At 43.9% G+C, this 20,719-nt stretch overlaps 1 protein-coding gene across 2 annotated transcripts in view; it reads left to right on the forward strand.

Moving 5' to 3' along the window:
- Positions 1-4,192: 4,192 nt before the first annotated feature.
- The window catches only part of LOC117730877 (zinc finger protein 385A-like), a 33,953-nt gene continuing 17,426 nt past the window's right edge, over positions 4,193-20,719 (forward strand). Inside the window, exon 1 of one of the 2 annotated variants that reach the window (XM_034532926.1) lies at positions 4,193-4,255. In XM_034532926.1, the coding sequence (XP_034388817.1) occupies positions 4,243-4,255 (13 nt within the window). In that variant the 5' untranslated portion in view covers positions 4,193-4,242. Of the gene's footprint in view, positions 4,256-7,968; positions 8,403-20,719 lie in introns of those variants that run through there. The other variant, XM_034532927.1, reaches the window with a different exon arrangement.

Below are 20,719 nucleotides of genomic sequence, written 5' to 3' on the forward strand. Positions count from 1 at the left end.
ATACTTTACATTTAATTTGCACAAGGTAGAGACGGAATAAAACAGAACACATTCGATGAAATGTCATCTGCTAAACACAGCGTGAGTGAGGCGTGGGAATAAAATTAACCTATTTACATGTAAACTGGTTGATGGAGTGTGTTTGGATCAGAATAATCAGGCTAATGAAGGTACCTGGGGACTCGGTTCAATCAGAAATCTGCATGCTGTCCTCTCTATCCAGCTAGCGATCATATACAACTCTGTTATTATTTACTGTGAAAAGGGATTAATCTGACTGATTCAATCTTCAAAGGCGGCACTCAAGAGCAAGGGCTAGAAGGGAAGAGGGATGTGGTTGGTGCTTTTATCCTTGAGGTGCAAACAACCAAGAACAAAAGCAGACAGTGCTCTTCAGGACTCCTGGCAAAGTGGGCTGAAAAGGAGCCAACATCAATGTTGGAATACAACACTACTGCAATCTTTATTTTATTTAATCTTATTGTTTGATCAATTTCATTTAGATTTTCGTGATAATGCCTTTATAGATAATGAGACAAGTGATTCTGATGTACAGTAGGTGTACAGTAAAATGGTTTTAGTTGCATCATAAAATACAGTGTTGAATCCCCACAATATGAAAAAACACATCTGTACAGTCAAATTCAATTCAATTCCATTCAGTTTAGCCCAGAATCACAAATTACAAATTTCCACACTTCCCACACATAAGATATCCACACATAAGATATCCTCTGTCCCGGGACCTCACATTGGATCTGGACAAACTCTCACAAATGGAAAAAAGAGAAATAAGGCGGCATCAGTCAACAAGATGTCATATCACAAACATCTTAAGATGTTAATTGACAAGTCAATGTGACTACTAGAAAAACAATAATATCGCAATATTCATTTTATGAAAAGTTGTGTGGGCAATCAAGTACTATAATATATATTTAGTATAAATGTGAGGTAGTTATACATTGCTCCTCCTTTATACCTCAACTCCACTACATTTGAGTGTGAAACCTTTTTTATGCTTTTACACTATTTCTCTGATAGTTACTATGATTAATAATAATTAAAATTACAAAACGCATCAACATGTTCTAGTGTCTCAAGTTCCTGTGTGTGTGCCCCACTGGCTAGCTAATTGCTGCTGCTCAAATAATGTTAAATAACATTTACTAATAATGCTCAAATAATTTGAATATAAGACTTTTTCTTGACTTGACATTCACATATTACTTTTTTTACCTAAAGTATTTGAATACTTCTTATACAGACACAAAATGAGTGATATTTATCAACAACAAAATTACAGGAGGGAGATTATACAACAAGTTGAATGATGAAAGCCAAACACATGCACAATAACCAAAAATACATTTCTATAATAATGTCAGGAAAATACAGCTTTTTCTTGATTGATCTGTACGTCTGAAAGAACAATTCTGGGTTCATATTCTTCATGACGGTCAATGTTAATTGTTCTTTTTTTTGTGTTTAATTTGCTGGTTGAAGGAGATGTTATGTCGGCCACATAAACATTGATGAGCCATTTAAAGATCAGAGGAAGTGGAAAGCAACATCCTGCATTTCTCTGGATGTAATGGTGATGTTCTTGTAAAAATGTTATTGCAGAGAGAGAGAAAGAGAGAGAGAGAGAGAATGGTTTAGAGAAGAGCAATCCTGAGGGTGACAACTCAGTGTGTGTGTGTGTGTGTAACAGTATCCCCCTGATGATATGTGCTTACTGCTCCAGTTTGCTGTCCTTCGCCACTGTCCCTTAACCTAACCCCTCCGTTTCATGTTACCAGAGACCGTGCGTGTGTGTGTGTGTGTGTGTGTGTGTGTGTGTGTGTGTCCATAATATGCAAGTGAAGGTGTCTGCCTCAAATTAGATGAGGTTATGAGTTTATGGACATCTCTCTCTCAGAAGTGTCACAGCGGGATCCTGCCAAGCCTGACGGGACGGTGCTATTACTGCTTTTACTGCTAGCATTAAACACTTTTAAAAAAGGTTTGAAAACAAACAGCCTATCCTTTACACAAGAGCACTTCATATATCCTATTGAATGCCATTAAGATGTTCATATAGATTTGATGGCCTGTACTTGACCTCACATTTATCCACCATGTTTTGTAAGGTAAGTTGTAAATTGCAGGAGGCAGATCAGAGCTGACTTCTTCTTCACAGGACTTTTAGCATATCAGAATTAGGCTGACATTTACTCAACATTGCGGCATGCGTCAGTCTCACCTCAAGCTACGGCTCCTGGTCCTCCACCTAATACTCTCCTGCTTCCCTGAAACAGCCATTGCAAGCACATTTATGATATCCAATCTGAATTTACACTTACTGGCAGCAGAGTGGAGTCGACATGCTAGCACACAGGAGCCCAACGGTATCATGTTTGGGAATTTTGTGTGACCGCGTGTTCATCTCACAGCCATCCACATTTTAATTTCGTCATCCAAACTATTCCAGCACTTCACTAATTGAAATGCGTCATGGGTGGCTAAGAGGATGAGCGTGTTTTAGGTCAACGTCTGAAAAAAGGCCACTTACGGTAAAAAGGATCCTCCAGATGTTTGATGCTTTTCTTTGAGCGATGTGACTGTAGAAAAGGAGGCTGAGGCTGTTCAAAAGAGTTGGGGATATATTTTCTTTCACACTTTTTTTCAAATTACTTTAACCAGATTAATGCACTTCATTAACAAGTTTCATAAATTAACTCAGTGTAAAGATCTGTTTGATTACCTGGTCAATGTCTGTTAGCCACAAGGATATGTGTTATTAGCAGCAATAATAAAGGAAAATGTCAAATTGAAGGAGTTCATGAGAGTCTTATAATAGTGGGCAGTATGTATCATTTCCTCCATCTTGGTATATCTTATTTAAAGATGCACTTGCCAATATTTCTTATATTAACCACAGATCAAATGACTGTGTAAGGAAAGAGGTGTCACTCTAAGTGAGATAATTATCACCCAACTCTGCAATTCCCCTCAACTCAATGTTTTGATTGTACAGCCTAAAATGTTACTGTTTTGATTAACTCTTGCAACTCTCCTTGGCGTCGTTTTCATCCTCAGCAGGCTGCTGTTTTTCATGAAAACGCTATAATAAACCAACCGTTCACTACCTGACAAGAACCCACACAGCGGAAGTTCTAAGTTGGTGACTATTTGGTGAACTATGTGGAGCATTGAGCAGGTAAAGAGCCATATATTTCCATCAGGAGAAGGTTTAGACCAAAACTGAGGTAATAGACAGTGAATATTAGACTTTACGGTTGCTCAGATGTGGAAAAAGTGTTTGCTAACATGCTTGCCACAACCCCCCTTAGACAAATCAGCATTGAGCCATGGTTTGATAGTGCATAAGGCCCATTTGTTTCTATGATTTATTTGAGCCATTTAACATATGTGAGAAAGAAACCTGCTGGGCAGAATCATTTGTGTGGGAACCCATTTCCAAATCAAACAAAAAATTAAATAACAAATTTGCCTGAAAGCCATTTGTTTCATGGGCCAATCATATTTCCCTTTGCTTCACCCTGTCAACAGTTGCTTCCTCTCCGTCATGTCTCTCAAGTTTCAACAGCTTGCCACCTTGCTGCTACTCAACAACACACACACTCCAATCCTTGATTCGTCTGATCTGCCACCCGTCGCTGGGTACCCCTCCTCTCTGTCATGCCCTTCCTTTTCCCTACACACTCTCTCTCCCTCTCCCTCCCTCTCTCTCTCTCTCTCTCTCTCTGCATGTAGCTCCCTCCTGCCACAGTTGTCCTCACATATTAGGTTCCACCGTCCTAAGAGGCAGAATTAGCCTCTGGAATTCCGTGCACTTGTTTCCTTCACTCCCTGGAAAGAGAATAGAGCAGGGAGAAGAGAACAAAAAAGCACATAAATGAAAACACAGAGAAACAACAGAATAGATTAAATGAAATCTGAAAAGAGAAAGAGGCTGTGAGGAAGATGCAGAAACTGAACATCAAGCCGCCTGCAGCTACACTGAGGGCATGTGGCTGCCAGTGTGGAGCATTTCCCTCTCCACTCTCCAGCTGACTGGTGCAAGGTCTGCACTCATGTCAGTACTACTTTTATTTATCTCTTCACAATAACGTAAGCGTACTTTGATAAATTCCAGCCAAAGAGGACCTCTGTCTATATTACTTTATGCTGGCTGACACACTGACGTTTGGACTCTCTACCGGACACTTTGGAGCTTGTGAAGAACAGAGGCAACCAATGTGGGGCTCAGGTAAGATTATCACCGACTACTGAGCGATGCAAAACCACCCACAACTCTGAGCATTCCTCCTTTGATCACCTTAAAATGAACCAAGAGGTGGATAAGCCAGGATCCCCTCATTATTGCAATATTCTGAGCAGAAACAGAGTGAGTGACAGTCTTCCTCGAAGCTTTGAAGGTTTCTCTCTTTGATGAAAGTTAAGGCAGTCTCTAACAAACATAAGCACTCGGTGTCAGACAAGAGTTTGCACTTCGACCTGATCCGACCCCCGACCTTTCACATACATCATTGGTATGATGCGAGGAAGGAATGATAGAAGAAGGGAGGGTGAAGGAGGAAAAAGAGAGTTAGGCTTAAATAAAGAGGGCACTCTCAGTGCACTTTCTGACATTCTTGGCCAAATTGTTCTTTCATCAGCATCACAGCAAGATGGAAGAGTTTGGCAGACGCAGGAAAAATAATGAGCAATGATGAAGTGCAAGAAATGTCTGTATTATAGCCTTGGGATTCAAATGTGCTGGAAACATATTCACACCTGCACATATTCAAAGGAAGGAATGTCACCTAGACCTGTAGTTGGTTGAAATGTGACTAATAACATTACAGGGAGTTGTGATTCCACTCCTTCTTTTGCAAGATTCAAACAATTGTCCAGTGTCAGCTTAACAGTAAGGATTGTAACACCTCTTGTTTAATGTAGTTGAGAAGCTGAAGTTCTGAATCAAGTTCTAACATGTATTTTCTTCTTTGTGTATAATCTGTCTAGCAAACTAACATACTTTATATATGTAGGGACAATTATCAGCAAGAAAAGTGCATTCTCTTGGTTAACTCGCAGCTTAGCTCATACAGTTTTTATTCAGTCAAAGTTTATTTTCCATGACAAATTGATAACAATGGATATGTTTAAAAAACATACAATTTGTTATCTTGGCCATGAGAGCCGTGCAAGCGGTCACATGGCGTCTGTGTGTGGTTGTGCCCCTCTGTGTCCGTCCACAGCCAATCTCGCTTTCTGCTGCAACAAACTGCATACCATTTTGGGTTGTCAGTTATGGCTGAATGCTCAAGGACCTCTCCTCATTGCAATGACTCATGCTTTCTCCGGTTTATCTGCCAGTGCCATTGACTGCAGTCTGCTGGCCAGCGGTTTGCGGTGTGGTTGGCTAACAGCTAACAGAACTACCAGTAGACACACTGCTATGTACTGGTAACCCTCTTTGCAACTCAGCAGCTGTTAAGAACTAGTACAATTTGTAAAAAAAGTCACAACATTGAGTTAAAATATTGTTTTCCGTTTGTAAAGAAGTACTTCACATAATTTGATTGTGCAATGCAATACAAAATCATACTTGTCATGCAGGATAGAATATGGCAGTAAGTTATTTTTGTTACACATGAAATTAAATGTTGGCAGGACTCCTCAGGACTCACTGCTAACGACCAAGGCTACAATTAGAGTTCAACAAGCCTGTCGACACATTTATGGCCCCCTTGGGCAGATTGAGATAATGATAGGATGGTTGAGGTCATATGCACATAATCACATACACGCACAGGGCTGTACAGTACTGTGCACTACTTACAACCCTCATACAAACTTTAATCATTTTTTATGCAAAAGCAACATTTATTTTGGAATGACGATGTAATCCACGTGCTGCACGGTGGTGTAGTGGCTAGCACTGTCGCCTCACAGCAAGAGGGCCGCGGGTTCAATTCCCGGTCGGAGCGGTCCTTCTGTGTGGAGTTTGCATGTTCTCCCCGTGGCAGCGTGGGTTCTCTCCGGGCTCTCTGGCTTCCTCCCACAGTCCAAAGACATGCTGCAGGTTAATTGATCTCTAAATTGCCCATAGGTGTGAATGTGAGAGTGAATGGTTGTATGTCCCTACATGTGCCCTAGATGGACTGGCGGCCTGTCCAGGGTGTCCCCTGCCTTCGCCCTATGTCAGCTGGGATAGGCTCCAGCGCCCCGTGACCCTAATGAGGATAAGCGGTATTGAAAATGGATGGATGGATGGATGGATGTAATCCACCTCTACTGTCCATACTCTGTACTGCTCTGCTAAACATGGTTATACAGTTCACCGCAGTTCAAAATGTTATTATAATTTCAAGTTTTAAGATGAATTAGAACTTTATTATTAAACCATTATGCTTTTCTTTGAAATATCACAATTAGTGTTAAACAAGGGTACAATAAGAGCTCAGTTGACTGACTAAAAAGCTATACATGTTGAAAGCAGTTGGGCTTTTAAAAAAATGGTCTAATGAACAAGCCACAATGTAGCCAACAAGGCAGTGTTTGTCAATTAACACGCAGCCACTTGGACACACTTTACTTATAGCTATATAGTTCAACACCTTCACTCATTCCTTTCCAAGACGGTAACATGAGCCGCCTAGTTCAACACTGTGCCTCGCTCAGAGGCCATCCTTACCTTGATAACACTACCTTTGGAGCAACAGAAATCAGATGGCAGCTGGTGGCACCATGGCTTTGCATTCTGCGGCCCACGTTACTCCAGTTTCACAAATGTGTTGGAAACTACGGTGGCGTTCCGGTAGAAATGTCCCACAAGATCCCCCGAAACGCAATATTCTTTCTCTGAGAAGTGTTTTAATTAGTGAACATCTTAGAGGCTTACCATGCATCTCTAAAGAGACACACATGCAGAACGGTGTGTCACCTGAGTCCAGTGGTCCGATTACAGTTTCCCATGGTGACATCCATTAAAGTCATGCTAGGTCAGCCCCTTAACCCTCAGACAGCCACATTAGCACCTGTCCCATTGGCCACAACAATACACATACCTGCATTATTCAGCCCGACTCAACTAATGAGGGAACCTTATCCCTCTCTCTCACATACACACACACACACACTATCCCACACAAGATTAAACACACACACACAAGCTGACACAGAGCATTGTATGATCCACTGTATGTATTTATTTACTATGAATTATGTAGAAGTATCCCTTCATGTTGCCTAAAGCTGGAAGTCATGCTGCCTGATCTTGTTGGGAAATATTTGTACCAGCTTTGAATACATTGAGCTAAGTACTAAGTATTAACTAAGTATGCTCAGTTTTTGAGTTCATTCAGCAGTCTCTACCTGTCAAACAGCTGTCTGCATGCTCCTTGATCCTCCTGCTCGATCACATCTTTACTCTTTACACCTTCATCCTCAGTCAAACTGTGTAAAACCTCAATCTCTCCTCCCCTTCCTTCATTTAGTCTCTTGAGCTGCAAGTCTCCATTGTTCTTCTGTGGCTGTTTTTTTCCTGTGCATACAGTGGAAAGGCAACTACAGTGAACTCTAAATTTAAAACCCGACCACTCAAACAGGTAGAAAGGGAGACCAGAACAGATACCCAACCTTATATGGGGGGATTGTGAGGGAAGATGTGTTTCAGATGCCGTCGGTGTGAGGCACGAGAAAGAGTGAGACGAGGAGAGACATGAGAGGGAAAAAACGTCAATAGTAAACAGCAGAAAAAGGGTGACGGAGAGAGATGGAGAGCAGAATCGACAGCAGCATTATCACTCTGCCTCCTCATTCAAACACCCCAAGAAAATGCTCCGAAACGACTGCTCTCATTGGCCAAGCCTTCGGCCAATCGCAGCTCAGAAATGCAAGGTGCCTTTAGGTTATACCCAACCCCAAAATATATGAGAGAGAGAGAGAGAGAGAGAGAGAGAGAGATAGATAAAGAGAGAGGCTGTGGTGGAGAGGTTCATTCAGGGAGGCAGAGCTCCATCTCAGCTGTATTCTCTAGTGTTCTTCCTGCTGGAGTGAATACATTACAGGCTTCCTTGCAGTAAATTGAGTGGATGTTGTGTTGCAGTCGGGGCTGCTGCGGTACTCCTCTTCTGGCAACAGCTGGCTGAGCAAGAGACGCGTGTCGAGATCTGAAGGAGAAGCATCTCATGTGGACGGGGGTAACGGAAGAGACAGAGCGTAGGGATGCAAAGTGAAGGTTGTGATGTTGGGATGTCTTTTTTGTCTCACTCTGAGTTTTGAGAGCCAGAGAAGTGGATGCTTCAGTTTTGAGTCACGTGCATAGCTGATCGAGGGAGAAAAGAGTCAAGCAAGAACATAACGCGTGAAAGAGAAGTTGACGGTGGACATCTACAGGATGATCTTGGGTAAGACTAAATGAGCAATTTTTCCTCTCTTTGCTCCTATTGATCCGATTGATTTGTTTCCTGTTACATTTCTCTTCCGCCAAGGTGATCACTCATCTCTGGCACAAACTTTTGGCTGCATGCGCTGCTGTCACCAACTGCGTCTTAGATTATGCATATTCTTCATCATATAGTCATGATTAAGTAAAAGAAAAGACCAGTGAATGATGAAAGGGTTGCCCTCTTGTTGCCCTCATAAAACGTCATTCTTATTAATTTGTGTGTTCATGAATCCTGCAGTCATCACTTTTATAATGAAGGCATACGCACATGAAAGAGTTCATGCCCGATTTGCACATACACAAAAGAGAAATACAAAATGGACAGAAAAGTTCAAAAGGCCATATGCTTGTACAGTGGACCTTCCTTCAAAATCACTTTTCTAGGTTCAAATACACTGAATCAAACCTTTTAATTTAAATGTAACAAAATAAATGATGCAACAGTTTTAACTTTGACTTGACCTCAGAGTACTCAAATACTATAATTTATATAGATTTTAATATGTTAATTAGGTGTAACTTTTTTAATTTTAAAGCATTAGTTTAAGCATGTTGTTGTTTATCACTACAAAATATTACAGTAGTAGCCGCTCTATGTGTTTAGACTTATTACATTAAATACACAAGGGGGCGTTATTACGGATGTGGATTATTTTGATTAATACAATTCTTATCAACATGACGTAGTCATAAACAGTAGACTTTTACATCTTCAGTTTAAACATCTTGTCAGTTTATGAATATTAATGCTTACCTCTCGTCTTAAATTTGATTAACTACAATGACCTTGTTCAATGTATGTTTGTGTTAACTAAATATTTGACAACTTCCTGCGATCTTCCTGTGAGTTTGAGCTTGAGGTAAATCCTTCCCCAGAGCTGAAGCTTTAACTCTGTATGCATTAGACACTAAACATACTAACACAAGATCACAACACGGGACGATAGGGTTTTATACACCGTATTATTTTCCTTTTACTAAGATAGAGAAGTCCAGAGACCAAAATAGTGTCTATGAAAGGCGATGACGGGGAGAGTGTTGACAGGAAAAGAAACGGTGCACTCTCCGTCTATCCATCACCAGAGAAATCTCTCCATCCACCGACATCTAAATTTATTTCTTTAATAAAAGGCCAAATTCAAACACTTCGACATAATGAGCAGTGGAGTATAAAAGGAATGTGCTAAAGCAGGCTCATCTCCCTCGGTGCAGAACAGTGTGGAACGCAGTCCAGTAACTCAGTGATTTCTATGATGAATATTTCAGACTTAGAGGTTTGAGCTCTTTATTTATTTAAAAATGGGCCAAAGCTTCTAGTATGACGCAAAGACCTCACTCAGCACTATGAAAAAATCTTCATGGTTTGCATCTAAGTTCACTCAACCAGGAGGAAGCAATCCATACACACAAAATCTCCCCACTCAATGTCCCCAAAAAGAATCACATGTGCATGTCTCTGATAAACAACATGACCTTTGAATCGAGGCAATTCAGCGAGGAATGAAAAGTATTGACATTTAAAACTAAGAAATGCGCCTGTCACTCTGATACATATATTAGACGTCTGTGAAGCCAGAAACTAATGAAGGGAAGGTCAAATAACTCTAAATCTTTATAATTATAGTATGTATACCATATGCAGTTTCTATTCAGCGTATTTTTCACTTATTTATTTATAAAACAACCTAAGATAGAATGTGACCATTATCTGAAAAAGACGATTGACTATTATTAGCAACCCAAAGCGTCTAATTTGGTGGATGGACGGACAAACAAAGCACATCGGACACAAGACACGTTTTCCATTCACTACCGAAAGTCAACATCAACCGTGGCCATCTTTATCTGACCTTACGCGTCAAGATTTTTTTGCCTTCTCTCACTAAGTTTGGCAATTTTGTGTCCTAAGACAATGTGCTCTTTTGCACACAACTGTAAATATGGTATCATGAAAGTTGGATATTGATGCCATCAGGAGGATCGGGGAAAACCATCACCACTCCTTTTAAATGACCTACAGTGTGCACGTTGTCACGACCGAACTAGGGACCTGAACCCAAATGCGCAACTCGAGGCAAAGTTTCACCAAAAAAAATCACAGTTTATTAAACTGGAAAAACAAACAGAAAACAAATATGAACAAAGTAGCAAAATAATAAGACCTGGCAAATGGCATGGATTACACTGGTTCTCTGGCACAAAGGACAAGACAAACTGGCACAGGACAAAGGGAGACGCAGACAATATATACACGGGTCGCGGTGGCAGCAGGTTCAGCAGGCCGACCCAGGCTTCCCTCTCACCCGCAATACTTTCCAGCTCATTCTGGGGGATCCGTAGGCGTTCCAAGGCCAGCCGGGAGATATAATCCCTCCAGCGTGTCCTCGGTCTTCCCCGGGGCCTCCTACCAGTTGGACGTGCCCGGAAAACCTCTAATGGGAGGCGTCCAGGAGGCATCCTGACTAGATGCCCGAACCACCTCAGCTGACTCCTTTCGACACGAAGGAGCAGCGACTCGACTCCAATCTCCCCCCTGATGTCCGAGCTCCTTACCCTATCTCTAAGGCTGAGCCCGGCCACCCTACGGAGGAAGCTCATTTCGGCCGCTTGTATCCGAGATCTCGTTCTTTCGGTCACGACCCAGAGTTCGTGACCATAGGTGAGGGTTGGAACGTAGACCGACCAGTAAATAGAGAGCTTTGCCTTCCGGCTCAGCTCCCTCTTCACCAAGACGGACCGGTACAGCCCCTGTTTTATTGCTGCAGCTGCACCGATCCGCCTATCGATCTCCCGCTCCACCTTACCCTCACTCGTGAACAAGACCCCAAGATACTTGAACTCCTTCGCTTGGGGTAGGCAGTTTGTCCCCACCTGGAGGGAGCAATCTGCCGGTTTCCGGCAGAGCACCATGGCCTCAGATTTGGAGGTGCTAACTCTCATCCCTGCTGCTTCGCACTCGGCTGCAAAACGCCCCAGTGAATGCTGGAGGTCACGGTCCGAGGAGGCAAACAGGACCACATCATCCGCGAACAGCAGAGAGGTGATCCCGAGACTCCCAAACCGGATCCTCTCCGCCCACTGGCTGCGCCTAGATATCCTGTCCGTGAAGGTCACGAACAGGACCGGTGATAAAGGGCAGCCCTGGCGGAGGTCAACACCCACCGGGAACGTGTCTGACTTACTTCCAAGGATACAAACACAGGTCCTACTGCAGGCGTACGGAGACCGGATGGCCCGTGCCAACGGGTCCGGCACCCCATACTCCCGCAGCACCCCCCACAAAAACCCCAGAGGGACCCGGTCGAAAGCCTTCTCCAGGTCTACAAAGCACATGTAAACTGGTTGGGCAAACTCCCAGGACCCCTCCAGTAATCTTGCGAGGGTAAAGAGCTGGTTCACTGTTCCACGACCGGGACGGAATCCGCACTGTTGGTCTTGAATCCGAGGTTCGACAAGCGGTCGGAGCCTCCTTTCCAGCACCCTGGCATAAGCTTTTCCCGGGAGGCTCAGCAGTGTGATACCACGATAGTTAGAGCACACTCTCCGGTCCCCCTTCTTGAAGATGGGAACCACCACCCTGGTCTGCCAGTCCATGGGCACTGTTCCCGACCCCCATGCGACACTGAAAAGGCGTGTCAACCAAGACAGCCCAACAATGTCCAGCGCTTTCAGCATCTCAGGGCGGATCTCATCCACCCCTGGCACCTGCCAAGGAGCTTTTTGACTACCTTAGCAACCTCTGCCAGGGATATGGGTGAAACCACCCCAAAGTCTTCCAACTCTGCCCCCTCTCTGGGGGACATGTTGGACGGGTTTAGGAGTACCTCAAAGTGCTCTTTCCACCGCCCGACGATGTCCCCAGTCCGGGTCAGCAGTTCCCCCCCCCTGCTGAGAACAGCCTGGGGTAGACCCTGCTTTCCCTTCCTGAGCCGTCGGATGGTTTGCCAGAACTTCCTTGAGGCCAACCGAAAGTCCTTCTTCATGGCCTCCCCGAACTCCTCCCATGCCCGAGTTTTAGCCTCCGCGACCATCGCAGCTGCAGCCCTTCTGGCCCGCCGGTACCCGTCAGCTGCTTCAGGAGACCCCTGGGCCAGCCAGGCCCGAAAGGCCTCCTTCTTCAGTTTGACGGCTTCCCTCACCCCCGGTGTCCACCACCGGGTTCTCGGGTTGGCGCCACGACAGGCACCGATGACCTTCCGGCCACAGCCCCGAGCAGCCGCGTCCACAATAGAGGCTTTGAACAAGGTCCACTCGGATTCCATGTCCCCAGCCTCCCTCGGGATTTGTGAGAAGTTCTTCCGGAGGTGGGAGTTGAAGACCTCCCGGACAGGATCCTCTGCCAGACGTTCCCAGTTCACCCTCACTACACGTTTGGGCTTGCCAGGTCTTTCTAGCTGACTCCCCCGCCATCTGATCCAACTCACCACCAGGTGGTGATCAGTTGACAGCTCTGCTCCTCTCTTCACCCGAGTGTCCAAGACATACAGCCGCAGATCAGATGATACGATTACAAAGTCAATCATTGATCTCCGGCCTAAAGTGTTCTGGTACCATGTACACTTATGAGCCACCTTATGTTCGAACATGGTGTTCGTTATGGACAAACTGTGGCTAGCACAGAAGTCCAACAACAAAACACCATTCGGGTTCAGATCGGGCAAGCCGTTCCTCCCAATCACGCCCCGCCAGGTTTCTCTGTCATTGCCCACATGAGCGTTGAAGTCTCCCAGGAGAACTATGGAGTCAGCAGGCAGCGCCCTTTCCAGGACCCCTCCCACCGACTCCAAGAAGGCCGGATACTCCGAAATGCTGTTCGGTGCATAAGCACAAACAACAGTCAGAGCCTTACTCCCCGCAACCCGTAGGCGCAGGGAGGCGACCCTCTCGTTCCCTGGGGAAAACTCCAACACAGCGGCGCTCAGCCGGGGGCTCGTGAGTATCCCCACTCCCGCCCGGCGCCTCTCACCCTGGGCAACTCCAGAAAAGGACAAAGTCCAACCCTTCTCCAGGAGCTTGGTTCCAGAGCCCATGCTGTGCGTGGAGGTGAGGCCAACTATATCTAGCTGGTACCACTCCACCTCCTGCACCAGCTACGGCTCTTTCCTCGCTAGTGAGGTGACGTTCCACGTCCCTAGAGCTAGTCTATGCCACCAGCGATCGGCCCGCCCAGGTCTCCCGCCTGGCCCGCCGCCCGGTCTACATAGCACCCGACCCCGATAATTCTCCCTGCGGGTGGTGGTTCCACAGGGTGACTGCTGCTCCATGGTGTTTTTTCGGGCTGAGCCCGACCGGGCCCCATGGGCGAAAGCCCGGCCACCAGACGCTCGCCGACGAGCTCCCCTCCTGGGTCTGGCTCCGGGAGGGTGCCCCGGTTTCCCTTGTCCGGGCAAGGTAGCTTCAGACCGTGGGCTGCTATTCATAAGAGTTTTTTGAACCGCTCTTAGTCTGGGCTCTCCCCGAGACCTGTATGCCTTGGGAGACCCTACCAGGGGCTGATGCCCCGGACAACATAGCTCCCAGGATCACTGAGCCACTCAAACTCCTCCACCACGTTAGGTGGCGATTCATAGGAGGAGTTATTTCTGTCATCAGGGTTAATCCTCTACGTGATCTGGATATCTGTACCGTGTTTAATTGCAGTTGAATAGATAGATATTTCACTTAAAACCAAACATGATCAAGCTGGATAAAAAGTTAGGGGGTCAACAAAGTAATTCTCTGGGGACCATGACAATCCAACCAATAGTTTTGATATTTTAGTGGTGGATCCTTGAGTTATGTCACTAGCATGACTAATAATTATGTGTTTTTTGATCCCAGCATTAACTAGGTTAACAATCACATCAATCATAACAGTAATAGTTTTGGAAGGCAAACTATCTTGTCCTGCTCATAAGGGGAAAATGTACAAGTATGTTGTTTTGGAAGGCAATGACAAAGACATATTTGACATTTAGTGTAGAGGACTTGCTGACCATCATTTTAAAATTAGAAGGCCTTGAAACCTTCTGCACAAAGCACTTGTGTAATTTATTAGTTTCAAGGATGCCAAACATGGCAAGAGGGCACATAGGCTGAGCATAAAGTGTCTTTGTTGTTCTGTAGGTATGCAGACCACAGCTGCGTAGGTCACCAGCCTGACACTTACCCTGCGTAACCAAGACCAAGCTATAGCATACAACCACACTCTAGCCTTCAGACTCCAATCAGCTCCCAAAATGTAGCCTGTAATTTCAGTTCCTGCAGAAAAAAAGAATATGCTATATGTAGATCAGCTGCATAGATTCTCTTTTTGTTCTATTTGGATGTTTCGGTCTATTGAAGATCAAGTGCGAATTGCGTGTGTGATCTCTATTGTTTAAAATCATAAGGACATGCACCTGGCTTCTGTTTGTCTGATGCCATTGTTTTGTATGTTTGTTCACCCATTTGCACATGTGCCTTTGTGTGTTTGCTTGTGTACTTTACATGCTCAGGTTTCTGTAGGTCTGTATATGCAGTGGTGTGTTCTGTCAGCTCCCAGCAGGTGTGTAAATGGTTTGACACACACAGAATAATGATGTGGGGCAGGACTGCAGGTCATGTTGACATGGTGGATCTCTTAATGGTTCTTACTTTGCTCTGCATGGTTTCATGTGGTAACGCTCTCTGTTTGCTTCAAACTGTGCTACATCATGACCGCAGTGTAATGACAGAGAAGGTTGGCAGCCAGGTTTAGGTTGTTCCAATGCCTCCCTCAAGAGGTGAAGCTTGAAAGGAGCTACAGACAGATATACAAAACCCTCTTTATGAAACAAAGCTTTCCAGGATCCAGTATGTTAACATTAACCTGACTAACCAAAGGCACAGGTGGATTATATTAATACAACTATGTTTCATGAATATACTGTTAAAATTAAATATTTACTGTCTATCATACTTTCTGTAGCTTAAAGGGAAATGTTGGTATTTACAGAAACCACATCTACAGAAACCACATCACCAGATAATTGATCTCTGAGGTGTTCAGGGCAGAGTACAATAACTTTAGTTTTCTCTATTTGTAAACCTAGTGTTGACCTTCATATTTTGTCTATTGTGACTATTGGTTATGATAATATCTATTTAAATGTGGATTGAGAAATGGTTCAATTCAATTCAGTTTATTTTGTATAGCCCAAAATCACAAATTACAAATTTGCCTCAGAGGGCTTTACAATCTGTACACATACAACATCCTTGTCCCAGGACCTCACATAGGATCAGGAAAAACAGAAAAAAACCAGAAAAAACCCTTTCACAGGGAAAAAAGGGAAGAAACCTTCAGGAGAACAACAGAGGAGGATGGACAGAAGCAATATATGTCATATGTACAGCTCATTCAATGAATATGACAGAATTATATGAATAATTAGTAGTAGGCATGGACCACGATCCATGAAACTGAAGGAGGAACAGAGGGGGGGGGGGGGGGGCATCGGCAGGGCCATGGCATGAGGTAGGGCCATGGAGGCAGGAGGTCGGCCCACCATGCATGAGGCATCGCGAAAGAGGCCTTTGAGGCAGGAGGCACAGAGAAGGAGGCAGGGCCATTGGGAAGGAGGCCAGGTCTCGGCCAGAGGCTGGATGCAGGAAGCTTGGGCAAGGACCCAGGACCACCTTCAGACACAGCCAGGTCCGATGGACCCTATGAGATGTGAAGTCACAAAGACTGCGGGTAATAGGTAGAGTTAGTAAGGTGCAATAGAGAGATGTAAATTCATCCATAAGGAGAGAGAACGGGAGATAGGTGCTCAGTGTATCCTAAAACATCCCCCAGCAGCCTATAAGCCTATAGTAGCAGACATGTTGGACCAGGGCAAACCTGATTCAGCCCTTAACTATAAGCACTATTAAAGAGGAAAGTCTTAAGTCTACTCTTAAATGAGGTGACTGTGTCTGCCTCCCGGACTGAAAGTGGAAGCTGGTTCCATAAAAGAGGAGCTTGATAACTGAAGGCTCTGGCTCCCATCCTACTTTTTAAGACTCTAGGAACCACGAGTAGCCCCGCATTTATTGAGCGCAACTCTCTAGTGGGGCAATATGGTACTACAAGCTCCTTAAGATATGATGGTGCATCACCAATCGAGGCTTTATAGGTGAGGAGAAGAATTTTAAATGTGATTCTTGATTTTACAGGGAGCCAGAGCAGAGCAGCTAATACAGGAGCAATGTGATCTCTTTTCTTAGTTTTTGTGATTACACAAACTGCAGCATTCTGGATTAACTGGAGGGACTTAAGAGACTTATTAGAGCAGCCTGATAATTAGGAATTGCAGTAATCTAGTCTAGAAGTAACAAACGCGTAAACTAGTTTTTCTGCATCGCTTTGAGACAAGATGTGCCTGATTTTTTAAATGTTACGTAGATGAAAAAATGCAGTCCTTGCGATTTGCTTCACGTGGGAGTTAAAGGACAAATCCCGATCAAAGAAATAACACAGAGATTCTTTACAGTGGAGTTGGATGCCAGGGCAATGCCATCTACAGAAACCACATCACCAGATAATTGATCTCTGAGGTGTTCAGGGCCGAGTAAAATAACTTCAGTTTTGTCTGAGTTTAGCCTCAGGAAGCTGCAGGCCATCCATGTTTTTATGTCTTTAAGACTTGAATGTTAGTGGTGAGCTAACCTTCAACAGCTTTCAAAAAAACTAGACATACATAAACACTATTCTTTGAGGGTGTGGTAAGTCAGAATGCAAGGCTAAATTTAGAAGTGGCATGATTACATATAAAGCTCATGGAAAGAAGCAAGTGGGCGTGAACAGATGGAAAGTCTATACTGAACGAACTGAGGCAAAGATGCATCTGCATGAGTTGAAAAATGTCCCCCCAAATTAAACAACATAACATTATTAATATTTATCTATGCCCTCCAGAACGACACACAGCAGCCTTTTTCTGATCCGATTCCTCTTACTACTTTGTTAAGGTTAGGGGACCTTTGTCGCTATGGTTACAAACGCTTGGTAATGGAAAGATTGTGGTGTTTTTTTTAAAGTCTGATGGTTGGAATAGTGGAATTAACAGCGGCCTCCTTTTTTAAAGTCCAATGTTTTGTTGACCCATCCATAGATCTTAACCTCTTCCATATGTGGACTTTGTCGCTCTATAACAACGTTACATGACTTCCGCCTACTCAGGTCATAATTACTACGGTCTCTAGAGGGCTTTGACACTTAAGCTTAAACTGATGTTGTTTTAGTGCCCTTGCTGAAACAACTGATGCTATCATCCTTCATGGGATAATAGCATCAAACTGTTTTAACTTGAGCAAAAATAATTGCACTTATCCAGAGTCTTTATGAGAAAAAATGTGGATGTATGAAACTTAACATTTAGCTATGTTTATCATGTTGTATATGTTACATTAATACTAGTCCATATAACCAATGGCTATTTGATCGTATGTATGTCCTGTAAGGTATATAGGTTGGTTTATTAATATTACTATCATGGGATAATGTTGTATATATTTTTAAGGTGGAGGGAGGGAGGGAAAGGGAGATGGGGATTCGACTGTAAATATAATTGCATTAAAATGAACCAATCATAACCTGTCTTCCAAACTTAATATCTCTATTTATGTATATGCTAAAAACAAGACATGACTTGTAGACAACCTACGGGGAGGGCAACAAAATAACCCAAAATTGTTCATGCGTATGTGACATTTTGCATGTGACAGCCAAAGGTTAACCCCTACAAGCAGCGCATCGAATGGATTGCTTTCTCCACTTTCACAATGTTACCATGAGATCTATAACACATAAACAGTAGAGTATGTCGTTCAAACAGTGTGGAGTATAACTGCTTCTTTCAGCTAAACAGATGGCATTTTTTTTCTGCTACATTAACCTGCAGGTTAACATGGCTCTTTACCTCCTCTGGTCACCTTGGACTCACCTCAAAACATGCGGCTCCCTCCCCCTCCTCCATGCTTCCTTCTCTTTCCACCTCATCTACCCCTCGTCCAGACCTCTTTTCCTCGCTCAACCGACTTGATCCACTAAGCACCACTGCCATCATTTCCTTCCCTTCCAAGCTCCTCTTTGATTGTCAGATCCATTTCCTTGCCAATCAGGGAGTTTCTACCTCTTTGTAAGGTTTCATAATTTCCACAATATGGAAAGACAGACAGACATTTTCTGGGGAAAAAAGCTGTTAAGGGGGAATGGTCCAAACACAGCAATGTACCATCATCACATACTAATTTAAATATTAATGAGAGCAGTGCAAAATCTGTGAGGAAAACCTAAGTCTTCATTAATTGCAAATTCTGCATGAAATCAGAGCGTGGAGCTGGCTGATCTCAAGAGCAAAGCATAAAACAGACACACATTTCCAGTAAAAGAGGACTTCTGAGAGTCTCTGGGAGGTGGCGTTTAAGCCTGGCCCCTTGGCGCAGAGCATCTATCTTTAAAACAAAGTGCAGACTGAAATCAACTGTGTTCTCCTACCCCAGAACGTTCCTCTCCTCTTCACTGTGTTCTCTCCTCACTGTCCAGATCTCACACAGACACACACATTAATCAGCATTGAGCGTGTCATTTTCTCCTTTTAGACCATCATTCATTCAAACTACAAACATTTTATATGTGCGTGTGTGTGTGTGTGTGTGTGTGTGTGTGTGTGTATGTCTGTGTGCGTGTATTGTTGCCTGTCCCCAGCTTAGGTTGAAATAGCTGCCTTTGACTTGAGGGTAAGCTGAGCTGCAGTAAATTGGATTTCATGCTCAGTCCTTCACAGCAGCAGTATGCGACACTAAGACAGAGCCATCTTCCCTCCTGCAATCACGACAAAGTTAGCACTCTGTTTCTTTAAAGGTTAGACCCTCCAACACAGTTGCATTACATATACACCACCAGGGAGAGAGCTGATGTAACGAATAATTTCAAGTATTTATTTTGCAGAGAAACTTTTTATAAGGTCACCTGATATCAAAATGTGGCACTCCTTCTACAAATCATCAAACTAAATCATATGAACCAAATGTTGATTAACTCTTTTTTTCACATTGCCTTGTGCACAAAACCTGAGGCAAAGACAAACAAGAACACAGTGGATCCAGTGGTTTTGGGGTTAACAGACCCGCTGCCGCCACAGAGTTGTCTCTGCTGCTCTGACAATGACAGGGTTTTGTCAGGGGATGCTGGCTAATCTGCACATGAAGCTCATTTCAGAGTCTTCTGTGCACAGCAGCCCATTTAGATGCAGATGTGAGGCGGCTGGTATCGTGTGCCAAGCCGCCGGTGTTCCTGGAGTGTGGAGCTGGAACTAAAGGTGGCTAAATTTCTTTTTTTCTTTTCTCTTTTTTTCGGTGAGACCCTGCAGTGCTTCTGCCTCTCGTTAGACATCATTCTGTTGGACAACATGTCACCCAGTCTTCTGTCCCATCATGGAGCACAAAGATGGAGGCAGGCAGGGAATACCAAGAGGCTTCAGCGACGTCACTGACATTGACATTACCTCTGTGATCATTAAACGTAAATTGGCTAAATGAATTGCCAATTTGAGAGGCTTTAGTCACCGCATATTGGTGTGTGCATGCCTTTGTCCACACGTCGGGGTTTGTGAAATCCACTGTGACGATAATATTCTGTCTATGGTTGTTTTTTTCCCCCTCTCTGCATCTGTTCTGTCCAACTCTCTCACAATCTACACAAAAACTCAATAAGCTATTACACAGCCATTGATCTTTTTCTCACCCAAACATTAGAAAAAAAAGACAGTATGAGGGTCTGGGTGAGACGGCGCTGTCTGTTCATTTTTAGTGGAGAGAAGGAGCGATAGATGGAGAGTCTGGATTTATAGAGTTTGGCATCACTTGAACACTTTAACGCTTCTCAGAATGTGTCCAATCAATGCTCCCTGCACGGTCGCTGTTGAAGAGTCGTGGCGTACACTTATCTGATGTCATTGTGAATCACTCAGGAGGAGGGTAGGTCAGGGGCTGCTGCTGCTACACTCACACTGCATCAAGCTGCTGTGGGATGGTGCAGAAAATTACCCTGAAAACACAGTGTGCCCATGTTAAATACATCATTCTATTGTGAGCGTCTGCACAGCAAATGCAGATTTATAAGTAACAGACATGCTTTGACCTTTAAATTGTTATGTGACGTAAAATGAGCTGCAGATTTGTGTGTAAGGAATACGCTTCACTACACAAAGAGGATGATGAGACCTCAGAGCTCATCCATAAAGCTGAAACATGATTGTCCCACTACATGCTTTGTTAACCACATGTTTAAAT

This window comes from Cyclopterus lumpus, chromosome 5 (assembly GCF_009769545.1).
Source record: "Cyclopterus lumpus isolate fCycLum1 chromosome 5, fCycLum1.pri, whole genome shotgun sequence".
NCBI lineage: Eukaryota > Metazoa > Chordata > Actinopteri > Perciformes > Cyclopteridae > Cyclopterus > Cyclopterus lumpus.